This window comes from Neolamprologus multifasciatus, chromosome 10, assembly GCF_963576455.1.
Source record: "Neolamprologus multifasciatus chromosome 10, fNeoMul1.2, whole genome shotgun sequence".
Classification (NCBI taxonomy): domain Eukaryota; kingdom Metazoa; phylum Chordata; class Actinopteri; order Cichliformes; family Cichlidae; genus Neolamprologus; species Neolamprologus multifasciatus.
In genome coordinates, this window is record NC_140448.1 from 16,809,003 (window position 1) to 16,832,444 (window position 23,442).

The window sequence follows — 23,442 nt, forward strand, 5'->3', positions numbered from 1 at the left end:
AGCAGTGACAATACAGAGACATGCACAGAACCTGTTTTATGTATGCATGTGAGCTGTTCCCATAAGCACACATAAAACATAAAACACACGCATTGTAAAAGTGTTATTCATTGTGTCTGGAATAACTGACGTGTTTCTTTTGCCAAAATTATGTGGAAAACCACCATGGACTGTATAAAATGTAAACATTGAGGTAATAGACATTACCCATGGATTTTGGATGTTTTGAAATCATTCATTATTAGCATTTCCCATAAGTGGGCAAATTTGGATTAGAGGTTGAAGGCTGATTTATGTCATCACTTCAAAAATAGTTTCCTTAGCATAAACAAGAGCACTCAGAGAGTGCAACTCTCCCTAAGGGCAAGGGCTATACTGAAACTGTGATGTTTTAGGATGTTTTTATGACAACATGCTGACGTCAACCTGCTTTTATAACAATTTCCGGATGTCAAACCTATGACCTATGACCTTGAAGCATTACATAATCATTTTTTATCTTTACACATACAACTGGAGGAGAATTCCCTGAAATCATTGGCTTTTATAAGCCGTTGCAACATCAGATTTTAAGATATATTCATGCAGCATGCAATTTTGCAAAGCTTTGTGCTGTAATTGTAACACTGTCTGGCTTCGTATTGAAAAAAATTACACTTGTGTGTACAGCTTTCTCTGTCCCCTTTCATGAGATATATTACTCTATATGGTTTCTAGAAGTTTTTTTCAAGGTCAACTTTAACCTTGGCAGCTAACAATGAGGATAAAGGAAAAATGCGAACCGACTTTGACCCAATGTTCACCTAAATTAAATCAACTCAAGTTCTTATTGGTATCTACTGTCGCATAAAATTAGAACATGGTATCTTGAAAATTGTAGACACTGTATTTGCAGAAGAACAATACGGGTGCAATAATGCTAAGCAACAGACTTTCATTCACTACAACAGCAAACAGCAAAAACACGATGGAGTGGTTCACTCCAGTGACTCCAGTCTACAGTCGTGAGGGCTAGGAGGCATTAATCAGCTACAGGCCCTCTGATGGGACACCTTTCAATCAAAGCTGCCATATTCCTAACTCCAGTATCCAGATGGATGAGTTATAAAAAGAAAAAAAAAATCCAAATAAGGGGGGCCACAATTTTTTTGGCATTTCATGTTGGCCTGGTTTTTCAGGAACCGTTCCAGTGCGAGCTGGAGGTTTTTCAGATCCAGAGGTTGCTGAAAAGGGAGGCCTCACAATTTCTACCTGTATATGTCTGTAGAAAACTAGATTAGCATTTTTTTCACATTTTCATTTTATTAGAATGGTATTAACTTTATTTGCCATTGTTGCACACTATGTAATCTGCAACTGTTTTATTTAGTTGTATTTATTGGTTTAGCCTGTATCACCATCCATCCATTTTCTTCCACTTATCCAATTCAGGGTTTGCCGAAGTCTGCCCCCACCTGTAATAGGACAAGAGGTGGGATACAAACCGGAGTCACATTCACACCTAAAGAATCACCCACTAACATGCATGTCTTTATACTTTGAGAAGAAGCCAGTGCACCCTGAGAGACCCCAAACTGGGGTAGGTGTAGCATGGAAACTGCACACAGAAGGGCGCCAGGTAGGCAGCAGGTTTGAACCCAGGACCTTACTGTGAGACATAACATACCACCCTGCCTGTATCCCCATGTCATTAAAATACTGAAGAAACAATTGCATAAATTCCTTGTCTTTACTTCTTGATTACACAGTAGGTTAGGGGGCTCCGTTTTTCTGTATTTCTATTTGGCTAGTGAGTAAATGTAACTTGACACAGGCCTTAATTTGTGTTTTGTTTTGTTTTTCATTTGATCAGAAAAAGTGGAAATCCCCTCTATCCCTTTATATGACAGTTTCATTGGGTAGATCTGTGATTATTTCTTTCTTTTCTCTCATACCTCAGCTGACTTTGAGTTACGTCAATTACTCGTTGATGTAACTAATATGTTACAACTCTCAGAAAGCTGTGGTCATAAACTAAATCACTAACAGACACACAAGTCACATGCCAAAGGTGAATTAATTTGCCTAACTACTATAAAAGTGTATAAAAGTACTATAAAAATGTTATTATAACAAAACGTGTAAATGTAATTTTCTTCTATTTATTTGATTTACAAATGTACAATTCAAATAAGAAAAACTGACTCCACAAAAGACAAAACACATATTATCAGCATGAATATAAACACAATCTTTCTTGCATTACTTTTGAATGTTACATTGGTGATGTGATTCCAACTTCCCCCCTTCATACTTTGGTATATTTCCCTCATCAGTATGCTTAGAAGCCTCGAGTAGTGTGTCACATAATTATCATTAAAATGTAATTTACTTTGCAGTTGGCTTTACTAAGACAACCTTTTCAAATCAACCCTACATAAGTTTATGCTTTATCAAAAAGAGTTCTTTTCCAGCTGCTGATTATTTCAAGGCATCTGTTTTTGAACTGTTTAGGTAACAGTAATGGTTTTAATTAGCGCTGTCAGCGTTAGATTAACGCTGACAGCACTAGTTTTAATACACACTATTTTCTAAAATTATGGATTTTTTCCATCATCAGGTTTTTAGGGGGTTTTCTGCACTGGTATTGATTTTAAATAAGAGGATAATGTAAGTTGAATTGATAAATAAAAAGAATAACAAACAGTGCAGACCAGCTCTCCAGGTCTTTCATAAAAATTGTGAATTAGTTAGGACCCAGGAAGCGGCAGCTCTGGTGCAAGTGAGTTTATTAAGCAGCTGTGGATACAACAGGGATGACGCGGGTGAAACATGAAACTAAGAAAACCTAAACTGGAAAACTAACAGAACTAAACAGAAACCAAGATGCAGGGAGGTACGGGGAAATACACAGAAAGACGGACGGAGAGACGCAGACGAACCAGCAACGAGGACGAGGTAACGCACACTATAAATACACACACCAGGAATCAAGGGATGGGAAACAGGAGGGGAACACACCTGGAAGACATCACAGCTGACGAGGCAGGGGAAACGTAAAGAGAACACACTGACATAAGACAGAGACCTTCAAAGTAAAACAGGAAACACATACGCGTAATGACATAGACTCAGAGACGCAGACTAAACACAGAGACCTACTACACTAAGGGGATACACAAGCAGGGAAGACACCAAACAGAGGGAACACAACTAAACCCTAGGAAACCCAAAACAACAATCACAATACAAAAACTATCAAAAGTAAAAGTACACAACCAAAAACACTGGGTCACCGACCCAGGACCATGACAAATTGGCTTTTACGGCATCCTGGCAGAATGAGTTACATGTGTTCTTGGTATGTAATCAACTTGCCAGTTTTCACAATTTGATGTAATACAGGAGTCCTAAAGGAAACAATAAACTGTCTTTGATACTTAGACAACAAGTTACACAGAGGTGTTACATTACTTGCATTCATATCAAGTAGCTTAAATTATTTCATATTTGCAGGACTCTCAGGGCATCGTGTTCAGATATTTTAATTGTTCCCAGAATAACATCCCAGTTTGCTGAAGAGCTTTCAGTTATTGTGATCCTGTTCTTTGGAACAACCTCACTGTAGACTACAGTATTTCTAAACAAATATGGCCTAAATTAGCTTTGTTTAGTTTTTGCTTTTCTTCTTCTCCGGCAGCACAGAAATCTAACAAGAGCCAAAATAGAATAGAGCAGCACAGTGACCACAGACAGTAATATGAACAGTACATCTAAAGAGTAGTAAGAGTACCAGGGCATCTTATAAGCCTCTGTACGCAGGTGACGAGCCCCTTTGTGGCGCATCACATATTCTACCCAGAAGACGGCCTTCTCCATGGGCGTTATTGGCTGATCTCTGTGCAAACGTGACATTCGTTGAATGTTCTGCCTGTAGCTCTCTTGATGGATCACTTCCTTAAGGCCTTGCTCAAAATTGTGGCCATTAACATCAGACAGGTGGATGATCTTTCCAGCTCCTCTCTCCTGCAGTCGCAGAAGGTTGTCATACTGGTCAAAGAACAAGGGTATGCCGAGCACAGGGACCCCATAGTAAATGGCCTCCTGGACACCATTAGTTCCTCCATGAGCTACAAAGACTTTGGTCTGTGGATGACCCAGAAGATCTTTCTGTGGCATCCAGTCGACCATTAAAGTGTTGTTTCCCAGTGTAGAGGGACGGTCTCCTTTGTGCCTCCATATCACCTGGTTAGAAAACAAAAAAAATAAAGACCATTAGTATGTAAGTGCCCCTGAAACAGACAGTAATGATAAAAGCTTTTGTTTCTGGAAAGAACTTACTGACTTGTGAGTAGTCTTTGTGTGGTTTTCCTGTTTTATTTTTAAAGTATTGCTTTACATGTCATTTCCACTCCTTTGTTTGTCTGTCCTCTCTGCACAGTTCACCTGCTGGATTTGTCCTTAGTTGTTTTTTTAGACTTTGTGCTTATTTGGATTTACCCTTAAACGAACTCTCCTACTTACCTCTTCAACTGCCATGTTTTTTCAGTTGTTCCTCCCTTTTTGTTATTAAAAATGTTTAAGTTAAACAAACCTTTGGTTCTTTCTCCCTACCTCTCAGTCTAAAGGCTTTATGTCTATCCTAAATTATAAAGATTTACACTACCTCTGGGTCAGACAGAAAGACAGGTGAAATTATATTGTTACATGATTATAATTGTTTCATTATTCTGCTTCAGTTAGGCAGTTATTTGTAACGCTATTAAGTACCTACAACTTTCACATTATAAATTGTATTTACAATAATTTAGCTGATTGAAAATTAATGCAACACCTATAATGAACGTAACGTATCAGCTTTAAAATTGTAAATTATAGGGGCTCTCTCACCTTCTGAGGCATCTTGGCAAACACACTGGCGATTTCCTCTGTAATCTCTTTGGGCAAAGCATCAACTAAGGTTCCCAGACTCATGATGATCACTCCATGCTGCCCAGCACTCTGAACAAACTCCTCCAGCTCTGCTGGCAGAGGCTGAGCTGGTTTGCACTGAAATCCTCCTATATAGACAACATTTGGCATAGTGGGGCGAGGGAACTCAAACACAAAATCTGACCTGAACAACCAAATGTCTGCTCCCTGAAGTAATGAGATGACGTCACATCCACCCTCAATATATTTATCACACATGTCATCATAGATTGGGCCCACCAAAAATTTCTGCTGGAACAGCGTAATGCCATGGAATAATATGTTTTTGATCCTCTGGATGAAATTCATTTTGTCTGTTAAGCCGGATCCTGGCACCGGGATGTAAGAGAGGGGTGAGGGAGCTAACACAAAGTGGCCTTCTCCACTGGTGATCCAGCGTACGTTGAGCACTAAGGGAAGCTTGAGATATTTGGCTAGAATGACCCCTGGGGCCATGGCTGGATCAGTTAGAACCAGATCATACTGGGAATCTCTTAATCTTTTGAGCATATTTTGATCATTCAAAATGTGTTTGGCCATCTCAGATATCAGCACGTGAGCCTTATGAATCATAAAAAGGAAATCCTTGGTGAGTTTGAGGAAAGTCAGCAGGCAAGCCCCTTCTCTCTGTGCCTAAAAATAGTTAGAAAAAAAACGTGTTATTCATAAATAAATACATCCATCCATTTTCTGACACTTATTCAGGTCTGGGGCAGCGGTCTAAACAGAAATCCACTGACATCCCTCTCCCCAACCACCTCATCCAGCAGGAGATACAGGGTCCAGTCAAATGGTCATTTTCCATTATGGAGGTTCCTAAGTGAAGTCACACAAAGTATCTGCAGGGCAGCCATAGTAAGGGAGAGTGCTTCAGCACTTTTATTTATTATCTCCTTTACCATAAAACTCACTGAATTGAGGTAATATTGTTCCTCAGTTCTGATATTTATCACTCACCATTCATAAAACTATAAACACAACTGTGGTGCAGATCATGTAGATGTTTATTTACAGTGCATTTTGCATATTATGCTATTCACACAAAGAATTTTCCACTCCTTCCTTCCCTCACTTGTGAACAAGATCCCAACATACCGCCACACCGCCACTCATGGAGTCAGTGGCGGTCCTAGCCTGTTTGGCGCCCTGGGCGAACACTCCCTCTGCCCCTTTTTTCCCTTTTTACCATTTCTTCTTGGAGCAACTGTAACCCACATCATTTCCTTAGGGATTAATAAAGTATTCTGATTCTGATTGTTTCAGGATGACCTGCCATTATCCAATCACACATCTGCTTACCTGCATCTTTTGCTCGTTTCTCTTCCTCTTTTCTCTTTTTTCTAAACTGAGGACCTGATGGCTTTGAACTTTTCTTGTCCATCTTCCATTGGTTTTAATTTTACACTCCAGTAGGAACACCCATCCCCCAACTCAGGGATCACCACAACATAACCTAATAAACCTACAACTTAGTTCACTTTGTCTGGGGGTTTATTTCGAGGATTTCGCACAACCCAGGATTCAAATCATGAATACATAATGGGCTTGGATTTACAACATTATGAATGAAATGTGGTCTACTTGGAAGCAGCAGGGCTCTCCTCCCCTTTCGATGGCTTGTGTGTGAGACTTAAAATCATCAAACTGTAAATTATGAATTTTAAATTGTTATTGATCCCTTTACCCCTAGTCCTGAAGTGTATATTTATTTTCTTACTCTTCTTATATTTATTGTTTGTTTACTTGCACTGCTGTAACTGGAGCCTCGTCGTCTCGTCTCTCTATGAACTGGACTGTATGTAGCGGAGATGACAATAACGTTTACTTTGACTTCAGCAGCGAGCAGGCGCACCGAGGGCTCTCTCGCTCACTTCTGGCATACAGAATTTCGAAAAAACATCGGTGGAAATTATAAGTCTACATCATGAGGTCTGGTGTTTTCGTGTTTGTTAGTTTGTTGTTATTTAGTTTTATTTTGCGAGCTGGTTATTAGATGCTGCTCCAAACAGCCAGAGAATCCCCCGCCGCCCCGCTCTCTCCTCCCTGTGCCGCAAGCAGCAGGCGCACCTCGCAAACGGAGGGCACCCTTACTCCCAGCAAATGGGCGGCAGAAAACCGATCGGTGCCTATGCCATTCCCAATATGCGCTGGCATGATATCGGGGCAGCATGGGTACGAGCAATTTTTTTTTAATTTTTTGCCCATGCGAGTGATGCCGCCCCCCACCACGACGCCGCCCCGGGCAACCGCCCGTGTCGCCCGTATCAAAAACCGCTACTGCATGGAGTTAGCACATGCAACATTCCCTAACCTGAAGGTGCAGCGAAGCAACCCTCTCACCCACTGGGGAAAACTAGAAAGTGGAGGCACTGAGCAGGAAATACAAATCTTGGGGGGAATTCAAAGCTCTTGGGATCGGACTGCTAAAGCTTCCACCTTTGACCGCTGCCCGACTCACAATGCATCACACCTAAATAAATACAGTAAATCCATAGTCACATACCCTCATATGCTCTTGAAGGTACACCTCGAAGAACTCGTCTACATCTTCACCCAAATCAATTGTAATGGATGTGTAAATATCAGACTTCTCAGGGATATAGAAGGTGTTTGAGGCCCTGATCACAGTGAGACTGTGTCCCCTGGCATGAAGTTCTTCTAGAAGGATCTTCATATTGATCCAGTGGCTGCCATCTATAGGGAAAACTAGGACGTTTCCTCCATTGCAATGTTGTGTTAGTGAAATGAGGCAAACAGTGAGTATAACAAACAACCCCCACCCATGATGTGAAGTCATGGTTCCTATAATGTCAGAAGGAGAAAGGGTCATATCAGTCAACGTACCACGTATAAGATATATATGACAAGTAAAGCTTAAAACGTTTGACTAAATATATATACAGTACAATTCAAGATTATTTTATACATTTGTAAACAGTAGAAACTTTCAACAACTGTCAACAGGAGAAGGAAAATGTGTCTGAAATTAACTTACCCACAGTAAAAAGAGGCAACAGTAGTCCTGCTTGCCCAGGGACTACCAATGCATCTGACGGAATCTTTACATATGGGTTCAAACTCCAGTGTTATACAAGAGCAGTTCTTTCTCTGGTAAATTAGTTACCTGTGACATGTGACAAGTCACTTTTATTATTTAATTTAGTGATATCAGACAACTGATACTGTTTCACTGTGAGTAGCTTTGTGACTGTTGCTGTTATATAAGTACAATGCTTATAGCAGACTAACGTGTCAAAAAAGACAAACTGACAAACTGATAATAAATACATGAGCTATCATGCGCTTATGGAATGTATTTAGTTTCCTCAGGGATTTGACCTAGAGGTTATTTGGCCATATTTGAACATTAAATCTAGTTGAAAGGCCTCAGACATTCCTCTTACGATCCACTTAGGATCAGTCGAAGAAAGAATTTAGAACCTTTACTAAAACCTTGATGTTTCAAGCTACACTACTTTGAAAAGTACAATCAGGTATTGTACAGTGGCGTAAATGACACAAGTAAAAGTACTTAATACATAAAAATGAGTTGTGTAACCATCAAGAATATTATTAGATTTTAATATGTATTTTATGTACACTGTGTTTTCTTATTTTCATAAGAATTAAGGCTTCTAAAAAAAGAGCAAATATCAAGAAGTAAAGGGGAAACAATCAAAGCTGCCTCCTATTGATCATTTGTCACAAGACCTTTTAAATATGTTAATATTTATAAGAAAATACATGCCCAGTAATCACTCTGAAGGACTATTTTATGTGTCTTACATGACTGTCCACGGAGCTGTGCCTGTAGATTGCAGTAAAGTTAGTAAACTTTGAAATTGTAGTGCGTCAGCTACAGGTCCTTAATGGCTGCTCGTTACATCCAAAGAAGGGGGGGGGGGGGGGGGGGGCTTTAAAATTATACTTCATAATAGCTGCACCAAACATGGCTTTGTGTAAGCTAATCATTAGTGCCTCTACAATTTGCAGATAGATTTTCCAGACAGAGTGCAAACTTGTGAGTTAACTTCTTAAGCCCCAACGCCCCCTGATACGGGGGCAAAAGGCAGGAGATCAGTTAGGCTTGGGGCTTAAGAGGTTAATTTTCATAATACCGTTTCACTTGGTGAACCCACTCTTGTTGCTGCTTTGGTTTTACATGCCAGAGAAAAACAACCATCTCAATTTCCTCAGGAAGGAAAAAAATGCAGTTATTATTGATGTCTCTGCTGGGTCCTAACACCTGCCGCTTTCTAGTCCCTTTTGGATTCAGGACGTATACAGAATAAAAATGATGCTTGGCAGGTGAACAGTGAGAGTGGTTTGTCATATGTAAGATATTTTAAATGTAGATTAAAACAATGACTGTTTAACAGACTCAGTGAGAAGATTTATTTTGGATTTTTTTTTAAATTATGTTGAGATAATTATTTGAGAGACATATGTGCTCATGAGGTTTAAAACATAAGGCAAGCTGACTGATTGCAACAGAATTACTTTGAAATTCAAGGGAATTTAAGACATCCCTGGCACTGATCCATATTAGCAGGCAAGATATGACACACAGCATGAACATCTCTAAATGCTTCTTAAAAAAAACTATTTGTTTAATGCGTTTGCTCTTTATAGAAACACTTTCACCAGTAATTTAAGGGCGGTTTTTGCCTGCCTCCTCAAGTTGCAGTGTATAACAATTACTTTGTAAAATCCAGCTGCTACACTTCTACAGTAAAACTGCAACGTTTAAACAGAATGAAACCTACCAGAGCTTAACTTTAGTCCGGTTATCTGTATTGCACATTCATGTCTGGCATTTGTAAGAAAGTAAATTCACTGACAATTACTGGAACTTATTGTGAGTTGCAGTGACTTTAAATCTGGATAGATTATCTGTTTAAACCTACTGCTTTAACCCTGTTAACCCTTTCTGCCTGAACGGGTATTATGGTTTATCAGCCACTAACACTGACACGTGACGACTCCTCCCATACTGCTTACTTCTTCTCTGTATTTTCTTCCTGGTTTTGTGTAAAACACATAAGGAGTGATAGAGGTCTAGAGGTGCTACACCAGTACAGGGTTTGGTGTGCTGGTCTTTTTTCTTTCTTTTCTCACCAGCAACATGAGATCATTTAGTTTCAGGGTTTTAAATGCCTTGTTTACCTTTTTTATGCATACACATTGACATACTTGCATTCAGTGTTGGTCAAGTTACTTGAAAAAAGTAATCAGTAACTAATTACTGATTACTTCCCCCAAAAAGTAATCCCGTTACTTTACTGATTACTTATTTTCAAAAGTAATTAATTACTTAGTTACTTAGTTACTTAGTTACTCTTTAACAACACGATTTACAACCTGAATAGGTGATAAAGCGATAGATCTTCAGCCCAATTCTACTTTTTCTACATAATCCATCATACAAAATGTAATCAAATGGAAAAGTCTCTTTTTAAAACTTGTTTTATTAGTTTAAATCTTTTAACTTTATGCATCAAGCAAAAATTTAATTATATGCAACATTCTCTGACTGGAAGAAATTTGTTCAATATTTAAACCTATTTTCTGCACATTCCAGCACATAAAATAAAATATGTTTTGTGTTTACACTCACTCTTTCAAATAGATGCAAGTAAAACACAGCAGAAAATAAATAACATCAAAGACTAGCGGTCCTTTTGCTCTATTTTCACCTGTAAAGCAGGAGTGGGTGGGCGGAGGTTTACCCTGGTGCAGGTGTGCACAGCGGTCAGTGGAAGAATCCGCTAGTTTCTCTGTGAGTTTCCCATTACGTCGTTGCGCACTCGGTGCTTGCTTGGAAGTTTAGGGGGGGTTTTCTTCACTGTAAAAAGAAGTTTTCTTCCCACGCACAACGGACACTAATGTTTTTGTCACTTTTTATGGAATCAAACTCAAAGTAAGGTCAGTACTTCCACGCTTTAAACGCTGCACGCTCATACTCTCTCCGCACTCGATATATTATCCATTGTTGATCTGCACACAGCTGTTGTCACCAACGTGGCACTCGCTTACGTCACTGTCATGAGACATTCTCGCAAAAAAATCACGTTTTTAGTAACGCAGTAACGCAGCGTTCCTACGGGAAAGTAACGGTAATCTAATTACCGTTTTTGCAGTAGTAATCCCTTACTTTACTCGTTACTTGAAAAAAGTAATCGGATTACAGTAACGCGTTACAAGTAACGCGTTACAAGTAACGCGTTACTGCCCATCTCTGCTTGCATTAATGATATAGTCATTTTAAATTTCTCAAATAAAATGTTGGTTGCTTCAGTTCACAGTGATCTAATTGTTTAAGATGTTACAGATACTAAAAATGACTGCAGAAAATGGAAAATTAAAGTTTCCAAAGAATTATAAACTAAAGAATAAGGTCGATTTTGAGAAGCACTATGATGTTAAAAAGGATCACCACTGAAACTCATGTTGGCGCTGTAACTTTATTAAACAGGAGAAAAAAGGGGTTTCATGGATAATATTGTGCAGGAGGTAGTGTATTTTCTCAAAATACTGTAGCAGATACATTGTAGCATATTCTAAAAAAAAAAAAATCACCCTATTTTTTGGTTTTTTATTCAAATTTGAAATCTATTTTTTTGTATTTATTGATAAGATTTGTGACTTTATAGTGTTTTGGCTTACACGTTTGCCTAACAATCAAATGACTCATGTTTCCAGGATGAGACACAAATCCCCTTTTGGGTTGTACCAGGAAGAGCATCAACTGACATATCGCTCAGTACAGAATTTTCCTGTGTTGAAAAGTACCTTTTTGTCCATCAACAACCTGTCTATAACAGGATAGATTGAATTTTCAGGTCACCCCTGTAGTCTGTGAATGTTCTTTCTGGCAGGCCCTCCCCAACATAACTCTCCTGATACGGAGCTGTTCAGCTGTCCTGCTGTCCAGCTGCATTTTTTAGCTTTGGGCACAGGCCTGCTACTTCTCTTTGGATTTTTTCCTGTTTCTTGCCCCAAGACTCAATGATGGGACCTCTTTTATTTTCATTTTAATAGAAAAAGCAATATTGGGTAAATTTCCTTTCTATTTGCGTAAACGCTTAACATCTGCTATACTTTGCAGTTGTCTCAAACAGCATTCTCTTATTTTGCACCTTATTTTGAAACTACAGAGCACACTATAGCTAAATGCTTTTTTCTCCATGGGAGAGTCCAGAGGTCTCATTAAGACTTCTGTAAGTGAAGAGTGCAATAAGTTGGATGTTTGTTAGGCTAACTCTGATTTGTTTTATTTGTTTTTATTAGTTTTTAGTGATGGGATTTCCGGCTCTTTTTAGAGATCCGGCTCTTTCTGCTCGGCTCACTAAAACGAGCCGGCTCTTTCGGCTCCGAACCGGCTCTTCAGGTTGTTTTGTTGCTTTAATTATTTAATCATTAACAATAATATAAAATTATGCAGAAAAGGAGTTACTAATGTTAAAAAAGTGGTTTTATTTATATATGTTTATATATGGCCCCTAGAGACAAAGCACATACAAACTCTAAAGCATATACAAACTCCAAAAAGCACGTACAAACTCCAAAACACATTTCTAGCGTTTACTGAACTTCCAAAACAGAGCTACCCAGATCACTTAAATTACACAATTGAAAGCATGTGTGTATTGTTTGTGTATTTATAGACAAGCACTCATATTTATTCAAATAATTTTTTTTAAAAAAAGTTCATTTTCCTGTTACTACCACACACCAAATCCGGTTGTTGATACTTCTTGGCTTGTGTAGCCACTAGGAAACAAAAGCTCAACACTGCGCCCTAGCATCCTGGAGCACTTCTGTTGTCTTCTGTACGTGATTCTGAGTTTGTACGTGCTTCTGAGTTTTTACATGTTTTGGAGTTTGTACGTGCTTCTGAGTTTTTACGTGTTTTGGAGTTTTTACGTGTTTTGGAGTTTGTACATGCTTTGTCTCTAAGGGCCACCATAAATATACTTTATTTATTCACTCCACATAAAATGTAATAAATAAATCATCTAATACAAAAAACAACTATTTACATTTTAAATTTTTAACTATTTAAATTTTCAGCTTTTTCCTTTTAAACAAATGTAACGTGAAACAACACAAAACACTACAAACCACAACACAATTAAATATAAATTAAAATATTAAAACAAAAAGAAGATGCACATTCTCTGTCATATGGGCCTGCATGATTTCTGAATCCTTTATCATCTGCAACTGAAAATAGTGGATGATTACTATACCTTTCTAATGTGACTTTGTTGTCCCTCGCTCTCTTTCTCTCTGGCTCTGTTCCTGTGCTACTGCTAGTGTAACTAACGCCCCTCCCCCCTCTGCCCAGCGCAAAGTACAGGCCGCGCGTGCGGAGTTTAGCTGAAAAAAGGGCGAGAGAGAGGGTGAGAGAAAGAAAAAAAAAAACTGGGAGCCGGCTCGCTTCGTTCACTTCAAAGACCCGGCTCTAAGAGCCATTTCGTTCGCGAACGACCCATCACTATTAGTTTTGATGTTGAATAAAAATTTTATAAATTAATGAAAATGTAAAAAAAAAAAAAAAAACTTCCAGTAGAGTGTTTACATGAGTATAAGTCATTCAATATAATTTTAAAAGGCATTCCTGATCAAATATGATGGATAGGTATACATAGACCCTTATAAAGATTATTAGATTTTTTTGTCAATGGTTTAAAATGTCAAGGTTTTACTTAGCAATTTTCTTAAGAAGTGGGTCCAATTGACTTTTCTTTGTTTTTTATATATATATATATATATTTTTTTTTTTTGTAGCAAAAAAAAAAAGTATCACGTTCTTAAGAAAATGTATTTTTATATGTATTTGTAACTTTTTAAATGACTGTTTTGTATTTTAATGAAAATACAAGGTAATACAAGTTTTTTTTGGGGTCTCATTTAGCTTTGTTTACTTGTTTTTCTTTCTTGCTTTTCTACAAAACAGAAATTTGAAAATAACAAAAATAGTGAGGAGAGCAGTGACTGCAGACAGCATTAGGAGTATTACATCTAAACACTAGTAAGAGTACCAGGCATCTTATGAGCGTCTGCATGCAAGTGATGAGCTCCTTTGTGATGCATCACATATTCTACCTAGAAGACAGCCTGCTCCATGGCTGTTATTGGATGATCTCTGTGCAAACGTGACATTCGTTAAATTTTCTGCCTGTAGCTCTCTTGATGGAGTATTTCTTGCAGGCCTTCCTCAAAACTGTGGCCATCAACATCAATCTGTACCCTCATACCATCAGAAATGCAGGCTTTATAAAGTGAGAGCTGAAGACAAGCTGGATGGTCCCTCTTCTTTTTAGTCCAGAGAATGCAACGTCCATGTGAAATGTGTCACCAGCCCATGATTATGCATAATTTAAATAAGAGAAATTGTATTTGTAACTGTTAAAGATGGAATCATAATTTTTGTGATTTTGCTGATAGTTTATAATGTTATACATGTAACCAACACAACAAAAAATAAAATATAACAATGACTATAATTTCAGGCCTCTCACTGAGATTGCATTTGGAGTGGCTTGGTTGTGCAAAGATGTGTGCGCACGAGTGTGTGTGTGTGAGAGAGAGAAGAAATGGAGGGGGGAGTAACAGAGACACTGAGGAGGCACTAATCTAAGAGGATCTCTGACTTTAACATGTATAATTTAAAAAAGAAACCTTTGAGTGTATTGTGACTAACGAACACAGAGTTGTGAAGAGAAAACGTATTCCTACAGGGAGTTAAAAAGAGATGGAATCATAAAGAGTCATGATACTCATGTTAGACTGAGCTCATGATAAATCCTGTTGAAGTAAATTAGTAAAAACTAAGTGTTAAGAAAATTATATTCAAATGTGATGGAGTTACTTACATCAAGTGATTGGATATCACAACAGGTGAGACTAGATGTCATCTCACTAGATGTGACGCCCAGAAAGAGAGGGGGGAGAAAGGAGGACCAGGTATAAAAGTTTTGTGCAGAAGAGATCATTTATTCATCTTTTAGTGTCACGGATAATGGAATGATGCAGACTCAGTCGCGGAGCTCTGGGTGCAACGTACACAGTGTGTTTATTTACAGTGCCCAAAAAACAGTTTCAAAACACAAAGTGAAGTGCAAAGTCCAACGGTGATCTTCTCCAAACTCCCAGTGGTGTGCAGGTGAGTTCCCAAAGTGACATCCAAGTGTGTGTTCTCTGTATCCTTTCTTCCTACAAATGAGCAAAAACACCAAGTGAGGGGGCTAGCCAGCTAAGGCTAAGCTACAAGTCAAAAAACACTTCACTACCAAGCTTCCAGTACAATCCAGCGTCGACTGCCATCTGGACACACAGTTAAATACCTCAGCCCACAACAAAGGATGATCAGTGACAGCTGGGTGGCAAATTAGGTGCAGGTGTGTCAGCCACTGGGTAGGGGAGGAGGAGAGAGAGAGAGAGTGAAACACACACAGGCAGGTCGCCCCCGGGAAGGACCGTCCGACCATGACAGTTAGTCTCCTGTGATATGAGCAGTACAGAAGAATCAACCTAGTTCAACGTTTTAGTAGAGATGCCAGAGCGATCAACTTGGTTATGTATTATTCAGCTTTCTCTGCTTATTTTTGCATCATTATAAATCCAAGATGATTTGGATTTCTTTTGTTTTCCTGCTGAATTACAACTTACAAGATTTTAATTGTTTTCCTGTGGATAAGAACTTTAAGATTTGGATTTTCACTGCATACTTGGGGATTGAATTTCTAAACTGTACTAAAGCCTGTCCAAGCTGTGTGTGCTCCCATTTCGCTCCTGTTTTAAGAAACTTCTGGCTCAAAAAAAAAAAAAAAAAAAAAAAAAACCCACACCATAACGCTAAAATTGGTTTCAAAATGAAAATTAAGGAAGCCATGGTTTGTGCACAAACCTTTGTCTTTTGGCTGATATAGAGGGGGGGGGGGATACTATATGTTAACAATCCAAAACGCAGTAGTGGAAATATGAATCTTTAATTTTTTGTTACCCTTTGGGGCATCTTGGCAAAGACACCGGCGATTTCCTCCGTAATCTCTTTGGGAAAAGCATTGATTAACGTTCCCAGACTCATGATGATCACTCCATGTTGCCCAGCACTCCGAATAAACTCCTCCAGCTCCAGAGGCTGAGCTGGTTTGTAGTGATGGGTCGTTCGCGAACGAAATGGCTCTTAGAGCCGGCTCTTTGACGTGAACGACGCGAGCCGGCTCCTTATCGCGAGCCGTCATGTGGTTTTTTTGTTGTTTTTTTTTCTTTCTCTCAGCCTCTCTCTCGCACTTTTTTTCTGCTTCACTCAGCACGCGAGCCTTGTGCTTTACGCTGGGCAGAGGGGGGAGGGGCGGTAGTTACACTCAGTAGCACAGGAACAGAGCCAGAGGGAGAGAAAGAAAGCCAGGGACAACAATGTCACATTAGAAAGGTATAGTAGTCATCCACAACTATTTTCAGTTGCAGATGATAAAGGATTCAGAAAGTTTATTCATGCGGGCCCATATGCAGTGGCGGTCCTAGCCCATTTGGCGCCCCGGGCGAACACTCCCTCTGGCGCCCACCCCCCACACACACACACACACATAAAACATATTTAGGATTATACATTAACATAAAACTGTTGTCGGAACAGAAGAAGAAGAGAAACAAACAGACACACACATATGAAGAGAGAGAGAGTATGCATTGATGCATTGTATGCAAACAGCTACCAAACAGCCATCATAATTCCTCATACAATGAGAACAGGACAAATCAACAATTGACAATGACTAATTAATATTAAAATCTGTAACATAATGTATTGTTTGGAGTTTAGTCTGTTACTGTTGTTATTTTTACAATTTCTTCTTGGAGCAACTGTAATTCACATAATTTCCTTAGGGATTAAAAAAGTGTTTTGATTCTGATTCTGATTGTTTCAGGATGACCTGCCATTATCCAATCACACATCTGCTTACCTGCATCTTTTGCTCGTTTCTCTTCCTCTTTTCTCTTTTTTCTAAACTGAGGACCTGATGGCTTCGAACTTTTCTTGTCCATCTTGGTTTTAATTTTGCACTCCAGTATGAACACAAATCCCCCAACTCGAGGATCACCACAACATAACCTAACACACCTACACCTTAGTTCACAGATTCACTTTGTCTAGGGTTTATTTCTGAGATTTCACACAACCCAGGATTCAAATCATGAATACATAATGGGCTTGGATTTACAAAATTATGAACGAAATGTCCTCTATTTGGAAGCAGCCAGCCCCCCTCCCCTTTCGAAGGGCTGTGTGTGAGACATTAAATCAGGGGCGATTTTAGCCCAGTTTTGGAGGTGCTTCAGCCAGGGGCGATTTTAGCCCAGTTTTGGGCTAAAATCCAATGGATGATGATCTGATTAGTCGACTAATTGCAAAAATAATCGGTGGCTAGTCGACTATCAAAATAATTGTTTGTGGCAGCCCTAGTTGAAAACGTGTTTTCCGACGATGTTTGCTCTGTAGTAAAATTAGCGATATTTGACTCCCCTGTTGATCTCATTGAAATGTATACAGCCTATTTAAAATCTAAAACTTAACATTGTCCGTAGCCTGCTGTTGTTACCACTGTCCTGTTTGAAATGTAATGAGAGAAACTGGTTATTTTGCCATATGTGCATGTGCCGATATTGAACCCAAGGTACTAACTAGCTAACTGACTGGATGCCCATTAACCTTATAACTCCTGTTGTGTGTGTGTGTGTGTGTGTGTGTGTGTGTACAGATTGTCAGTCCAAAGAGGGAGAGAGGAAAGAGGGGAACATGAGGACAAAGTACAAGATCAGGAAGTACCAGGTAAGAAAACAGACAGGGAGTACTAACAGGCAAAACAGGAACTGTTAAACTGGCAAAGAAAAAGAAAGACAAACAACTAATACAAACAACTCATACAATCTGGAAGTTGTGTTCTCCCTATATTAAAGCTGCTATACAGAATCTGCAAAACAAACTGGGTTGTCAGCCCTGGCACTGCATTACCATATTGAGCTTCAGTCAGAGGAAGTCACGGTTGCCAAAGACCTTATAAAGCTCAAGAGTAAGGCTGGTGCCATTCAAGATATGTTAACATTGTACAATCTTCTGTATAATCAGATCTTCCCCAAACTGAAAACTGTTATTCAGGTTGCCCTAACAAACCCAGTTAGCAGCTGTAGCTGTGAAAGGTCTTTTAGTGTCTTGAGTCAGCTCCATACCTGGCTGAGAAGGACCACGGGTCAAAGCAGACTCCAGCACCTGGCTGTGATGTCAGTTGAGAAAGAGATGCGTGAGAGACTTGACCACCAAAATGTGACAGACAGATTTACCAACCTCAAGGTGAGGCGACATAGGTTAAAAGAAAAGAAAAAATCTGCAGAGCCATAGTAGTATCTGCAGTAAAGATCTTTTCATACATTGTATACATTGTACCAAAGGCCAAGTGTCTCCATTTTCTAATAATATTTTGTATATTTCAAGGACTCTTCTATTTTTGGATTGTATTTTTTATGTATCTGTATTGTATTATACATACACTTTAGAAGTGAATCTCTGTCCAAAAAATGCACACAGTTTACTTTTTACTCACTATGAGCATCATTCATCATTTTTCCCCAGTAATTAAGGTTAGGATATGTATTTTTTTTTTATTCCAATCCATTCTTCTTTGACAGCATTTTAATAACCTTGATCAGATTTGATGGTTTTGTTACAGACTTTTCAAAAAAGTGTTTTGCTATTCTTTCAAAAATGTGGGATTAAATTGTGTTAAAATGTACAAAACAGTGATGTCATGTTTTGTGACGAGGACCCAGGCACAGAGAGACTTGATGAATTTAAGAAACTTATGATTTAATAAAGAAATTTGCAGACTTGCACAGAGAGGGTAAAATTATGATGACTGATAATGGAGATGAAGACAACAGACGATGAGGACAGGGAGGAACAGGGGTTTAAATGCACCAAGGAGGCAGTCAGAGAGAACTCGGGACAACTGGAGGCATGAGAAAAGTTTACCTTGCCTGGATGGGCAGCTCTCTGGGTGCTCAGCACCCCCAAAGCTCTGATCCTAGAATCGCCCCTGCATTAAATCATCAAACTGTAAATTATAAATTTTAAATTGTTATTGATCCCTTTACCCCGAGTCCTAAAGTGTATATTTATTTTCTTACTCTTCTTATATTTATTGTTTGTTTACTTTCACTGCTGTAACTGGAGCCTCGTCGTCTCGTCTCTCTATATACTGGACTGTATGTAGCGGAGATGACAATAAAGTTTACTTTGACTTCAGCAGCGAGCAGGCGCACCGAGGGCTCTCGCGCTCACTTTTCTTGTATAGAATTTCAAATTTCAAATTATGAGTCTGTATCATGATGTCTGGTGTTTTCGTGTTTGTTGTTTTGTTTTTATTTTGTTTTATTTTGCGAGTTGGTTATTAGATGCTGCTCAAACCAGCCAGAGAATCCCCCGCCGCCCCGCCCTCTCCTCCCTGTGCCGCAAGCAGCAGGCGCACCTCGCAAACGGAGGGCGCCCTTACTCCCAGCAAATGGGCGATAGAAAACCGATCGGTGCCTCTGCCATTCCCAGTATGCGCTGGCTGATGTCGGGGCAGCATGAGTACCAGCAATTTATTTATTTTTTGCCGATGTCCGTGATGCCGCCCCCCCACCACGATGCCGCCCCGGGCAACCGCCCGTGTCGCCCGTATCTAAAACCGCTACTGCCCATATGACAGAGAATATGCATGTTATTTTTGTTTTCATATTTTAATTTATATTTAATTGTGTTGTGGTTTGCAGGGTTTTGTGTTGTTTCACTTTAAATTTGCAAAAGGAAAAAGCTGAAAATTTAAATAGTTAAAAGTTGAAATGTGAATAGTTGATTTTTGTATTATATGATTTATTTATTACATTTTATGTGGAGTGAATAAATAAAAGTATATTTACGGTGGCCCCTAGAGACAAAGCACATACAAACTTCAAATCACGTACGAACTCTGAAGCACGTACAAACTCCAAAACACGTAAAAACACGTACAAACTCCAAAACACGTAAAAACTCCAAAACATGTAAAAACACGTACAAACTCAGAAGCACATAAAAACTCAAAACACGTACAAAAGTCAACAGAAGTGCTCCAGAATGCTAGTCGCAGTGTTGAGCTTTTGTTACCTAGTGGCTACACAAGCCAGCAAGTACCAACGACCGGATATGGTGTGTGGTAGTAACAGGTAAATGAACATTGTTTTTAAATTATTTGAATATATATGAGTGCCTGTGTAGCTGAGATATAATATACTGAGTGTGAAGATTCTCAAAACTGTATTGTATATAGTTTATTTTTTTTATTGTGTAAATTTAATTTTTGTAAAGCTAAGGTTCCACGTGTCACTGTTGAAGTGGGGCATTAATCAGTGTGACGCCACTTGTAAACGTGTTGAATGTGTGGGGTTTCCTAGCCAGAGCGGCATGGATTCCACACTGGTGAGGCACACTTTCTGCAGCTCTTCTCCCTGTACTAAATTATAGTTTAAATTTGGTGTAGTTGTCTTTGCTAAGTATTAGTTCTTATGGCTAAAAGCTCCCAAAGTGTTTTTGATTGCTTTGAACGAGGAAAATAGTAATTGGAACTGCGTTTTATCTGTTACACCTTCCGTTTATGTGTTGCTTACTTGTGCTACACAGGAATGAGGAGAGGCCTGCTATTGCTGTGTGACACTGATTTTGCTGCTGCACTTTGTCTTTTAGGTATGTGTAAATGTATAGGTTTTGTTTTATGTGTATAATGAGTTCATGACCTGAGGCTGCACACTGAATAGTATTTTCAGCCATGTTGGGAAAAGTTAAAGTTGTTTGAATATGTATTGTGTAATTAATCCATCTTAGTGGGGATTTAAATATTAGAAGTTATTATTAGTGGCTTCATATTTGTCTCTGTTTTATCCCATTATAATATTTGATTTTAAAGTGGCTGTTGTTTTGATAGATTGTATTTTCTTTTATATATTGTAAGCAGAGCGGCATGGATTCCACACTGGAATGAGGAGAGGCCTGCTATTGCTGTGTGACACTGATTTTGCTGCTGCACTTTGTCTTTTAGAAATAAATCCAGTTTCCAGCCAGTCTGTGTCTGTCGTCACAACGCAGTCGACCATTTGAAATCTGCTACACCTGTGTATAAATACACAAACATGCTTTCAATTGTGTAATTTAAGTAATCTAGTAGCTCTGCTTTGGAAGTTCAGTTCATGCTAGAAATGTGTTTTGGAGTTTGTACGTGTTTTGTCTCTAGGGGCCACCGCATATATTTATATATAAACATATATAAATAAAACCACTTTTTTTACGTTAGTAATTCCTTTTGTGCATAATTTAATATTATTGTTAATAATAAATTAATTAAAGCAACAAAACAACCTGAAGAGCCGGTTCGGAGCCGAAAGAGCCGGCTCTTTTTAGTGAGCCGAACCGAAAGAGCCGGATCTCTAAAAAGAGCTGGAAATCCCATCACTACTGGTTTGCACTGAAATCCTCCTATATAGACAACATTTGGCATAGTGGGGCGAGGGAACTCAAACACAAAATCTCACCTGAACAGCCAAATGTCTGCTTCCTGAAGTAATGAGATGACGTCACATCCACCCTCAATATATTTATCACACATGTCATCATAGACTGGATCCACCACAAATTTCTGCTGAAATAATAAAATGGCGTGGGAAAAAAAATGTTCTTGATCCTCTGGATCTATACAAAAATTCATTTTGTCTGTTAAGCCAGATCTTAGCACTGTGATATAGGAGAGTGGTGAGGGAGCTAACACAAAGTGGCCTTCTCCATTGGTGATCCAGCGTACGTTGAGCACTAACGGAAGCTTGAGATATCTGGCTAGAATAAGCCCTGGGGCCAAAGTTGGATCAGCTAGAGCCAGATCATGCTGGGAATCTCTTAATCTTTTGAGCATATTTTGATCATCAAAAATATGTTTGATAGCATCATACCAAAGTGAATGGCCACGAGAAAGCATAGATATTACCCTTGGTGAGTTTGAAGAAAGACAATGGTCCTCCCTCTCTTTGCACCTACAAAACAGTGCATGACAAAAGTTGTAACGAACTTCTCTTATCTCATGAATCAGTAGGGATTAAAATATATATAGATTATACACCTTTATCTGCTCCTGTAGGAACACATCTAAAAGTTGCTCATAATCTAGAGCCATTTCAATTGTAATGGATGTGTATAGATCAGACTTTTCAGGGATGTACCAGCTCCTGGAGGTCCTGATCACAGTGAGATTGTGTCCCCTAGCATGAAGTTCTTCTAGCAAGATTTTCATATTGAGCCAATGACTGCCATCTAAAGGAACCACAAGAATACTTCCTCCATTGCATTGTGTTGTATATGAATCAGGAATACACTGAGGAAAACGAGCATCCCACAGGCATGATGGGATGTCATGGCTCCTATAATATCAGAAAGAGGAATAATGACCCCAGTGACCTCAAATGATATCAAGTAATCACAATGTAAAGAATCAGTTTATGCTCTTTAACCAAACATGTAAAACTGCACATTATATACTTGCAAGCACTGGAAGATTTCCATTAGCCTGTTATCCAAATAGTCACCAAACTTAAAGGACAGTGTTTTAGGAAATTCCTTACCTGTGGTCGTAAGAGACAACAGCTGTCTAGCTTGCCCATAGACTGTTCTTTGAAAACATTCTGGCTTACCCAATTCTTGTGTGAGCAATACGCCTTTTACTCATAAAGCAGTTACATCCATCACATATAACATAATGGTGGCATGGTGGTATGAATATTCATTTATTCTTTTTCATATTTTTATCACTTAATATGCCATTTTTCAACCTTTTGTTTCATAATTGAATTAATTTCATGTTTTAGTTTGTAATCACTTACCTTATTCCAAATAGACTCGAAACAGGCAGTTTCAGTGTGTGTGGCTGCCACTTCAGTGAGTGGAAGAGAGGAGCTTTACATCCACTGACATGCACATTAATGAGTAAAAAATACATTTAGTCAGTTTCTCAATTTCAGCACAGCTGTTATATTTAACTCTTCATGTTCAAGGTACTAGCTTGTCATTGTTTAGGGGAATTTGGACCCAAAATAGGTTTGAATAAACACAAACAAACCTTTATTCTGATCAGGCAGCAAATCCAGGTAGCTGAAGCCAACAAAGACCTAAGGAAATACATATCAGGTAATCGGGGAATAAGACACAGCTGGGGAAATAAAGGTGCAGGTGAACTGGATCAATTAACCAGCAAGAGGGGAAGCAAAACTGAACACAAAACACGAGACGAAGGAATAAAACAAGAAGTAATGTGCACACTGAGACTCAGACAAAGACACATTAGCTTGACACTAGGACAGGTGATAAACAGATGTGGAGACACATGACAGACTGGGGAGACAAAACACATTTTAGAGAGACAACAGGGG

At 38.9% G+C, this 23,442-nt stretch overlaps 1 protein-coding gene, 1 long non-coding RNA gene and 1 pseudogene across 4 annotated transcripts in view; 1 reads left to right on the forward strand and 2 right to left on the reverse strand.

Moving 5' to 3' along the window:
* Window positions 1-2,123: 2,123 nt before the first annotated feature.
* ugt5d1 (UDP glucuronosyltransferase 5 family, polypeptide D1) lies at window positions 2,124-10,144 on the reverse strand. 2 transcript variants are annotated; one of them, XM_085174468.1, is made up of 4 exons: window positions 7,946-10,144; window positions 7,454-7,752; window positions 4,870-5,583; window positions 2,125-4,224 (listed from the first exon to the last, which is right to left on the reverse strand). In XM_085174468.1, exons 2-4 carry the CDS (start codon window positions 7,745-7,747, stop codon window positions 3,640-3,642), a joined length of 1,593 nt encoding a protein of 530 aa, XP_085030594.1. In that variant the 5' UTR covers window positions 7,748-7,752; window positions 7,946-10,144; the 3' UTR covers window positions 2,125-3,639. The 2 variants fall into 2 exon arrangements, with proteins under 2 accessions (XP_085030592.1, XP_085030594.1); XM_085174466.1 differs by lacking the exon at window positions 7,946-10,144 and having other exon boundaries at window positions 2,124-4,224; window positions 7,454-7,921.
* Window positions 10,145-10,152: 8 nt separating this feature from the next.
* Window positions 10,153-23,442, forward strand: part of LOC146509953 (uncharacterized) — a 119,613-nt gene continuing 106,323 nt past the window's right edge. The window contains exon 1 of the long non-coding RNA XR_014876424.1: window positions 10,153-10,548. This is a non-coding gene — a long non-coding RNA (uncharacterized LOC146509953). The remainder of the gene's footprint in view (window positions 10,549-23,442) is intronic.
* On the reverse strand, window positions 17,666-22,113 carry LOC146509954 (UDP-glucuronosyltransferase 1-2-like; annotated as a pseudogene). The gene is made up of 2 exons (XR_014876419.1): window positions 21,143-22,113; window positions 17,666-20,246 (listed from the first exon to the last, which is right to left on the reverse strand). The product of XR_014876419.1 is annotated as a UDP-glucuronosyltransferase 1-2-like (transcript).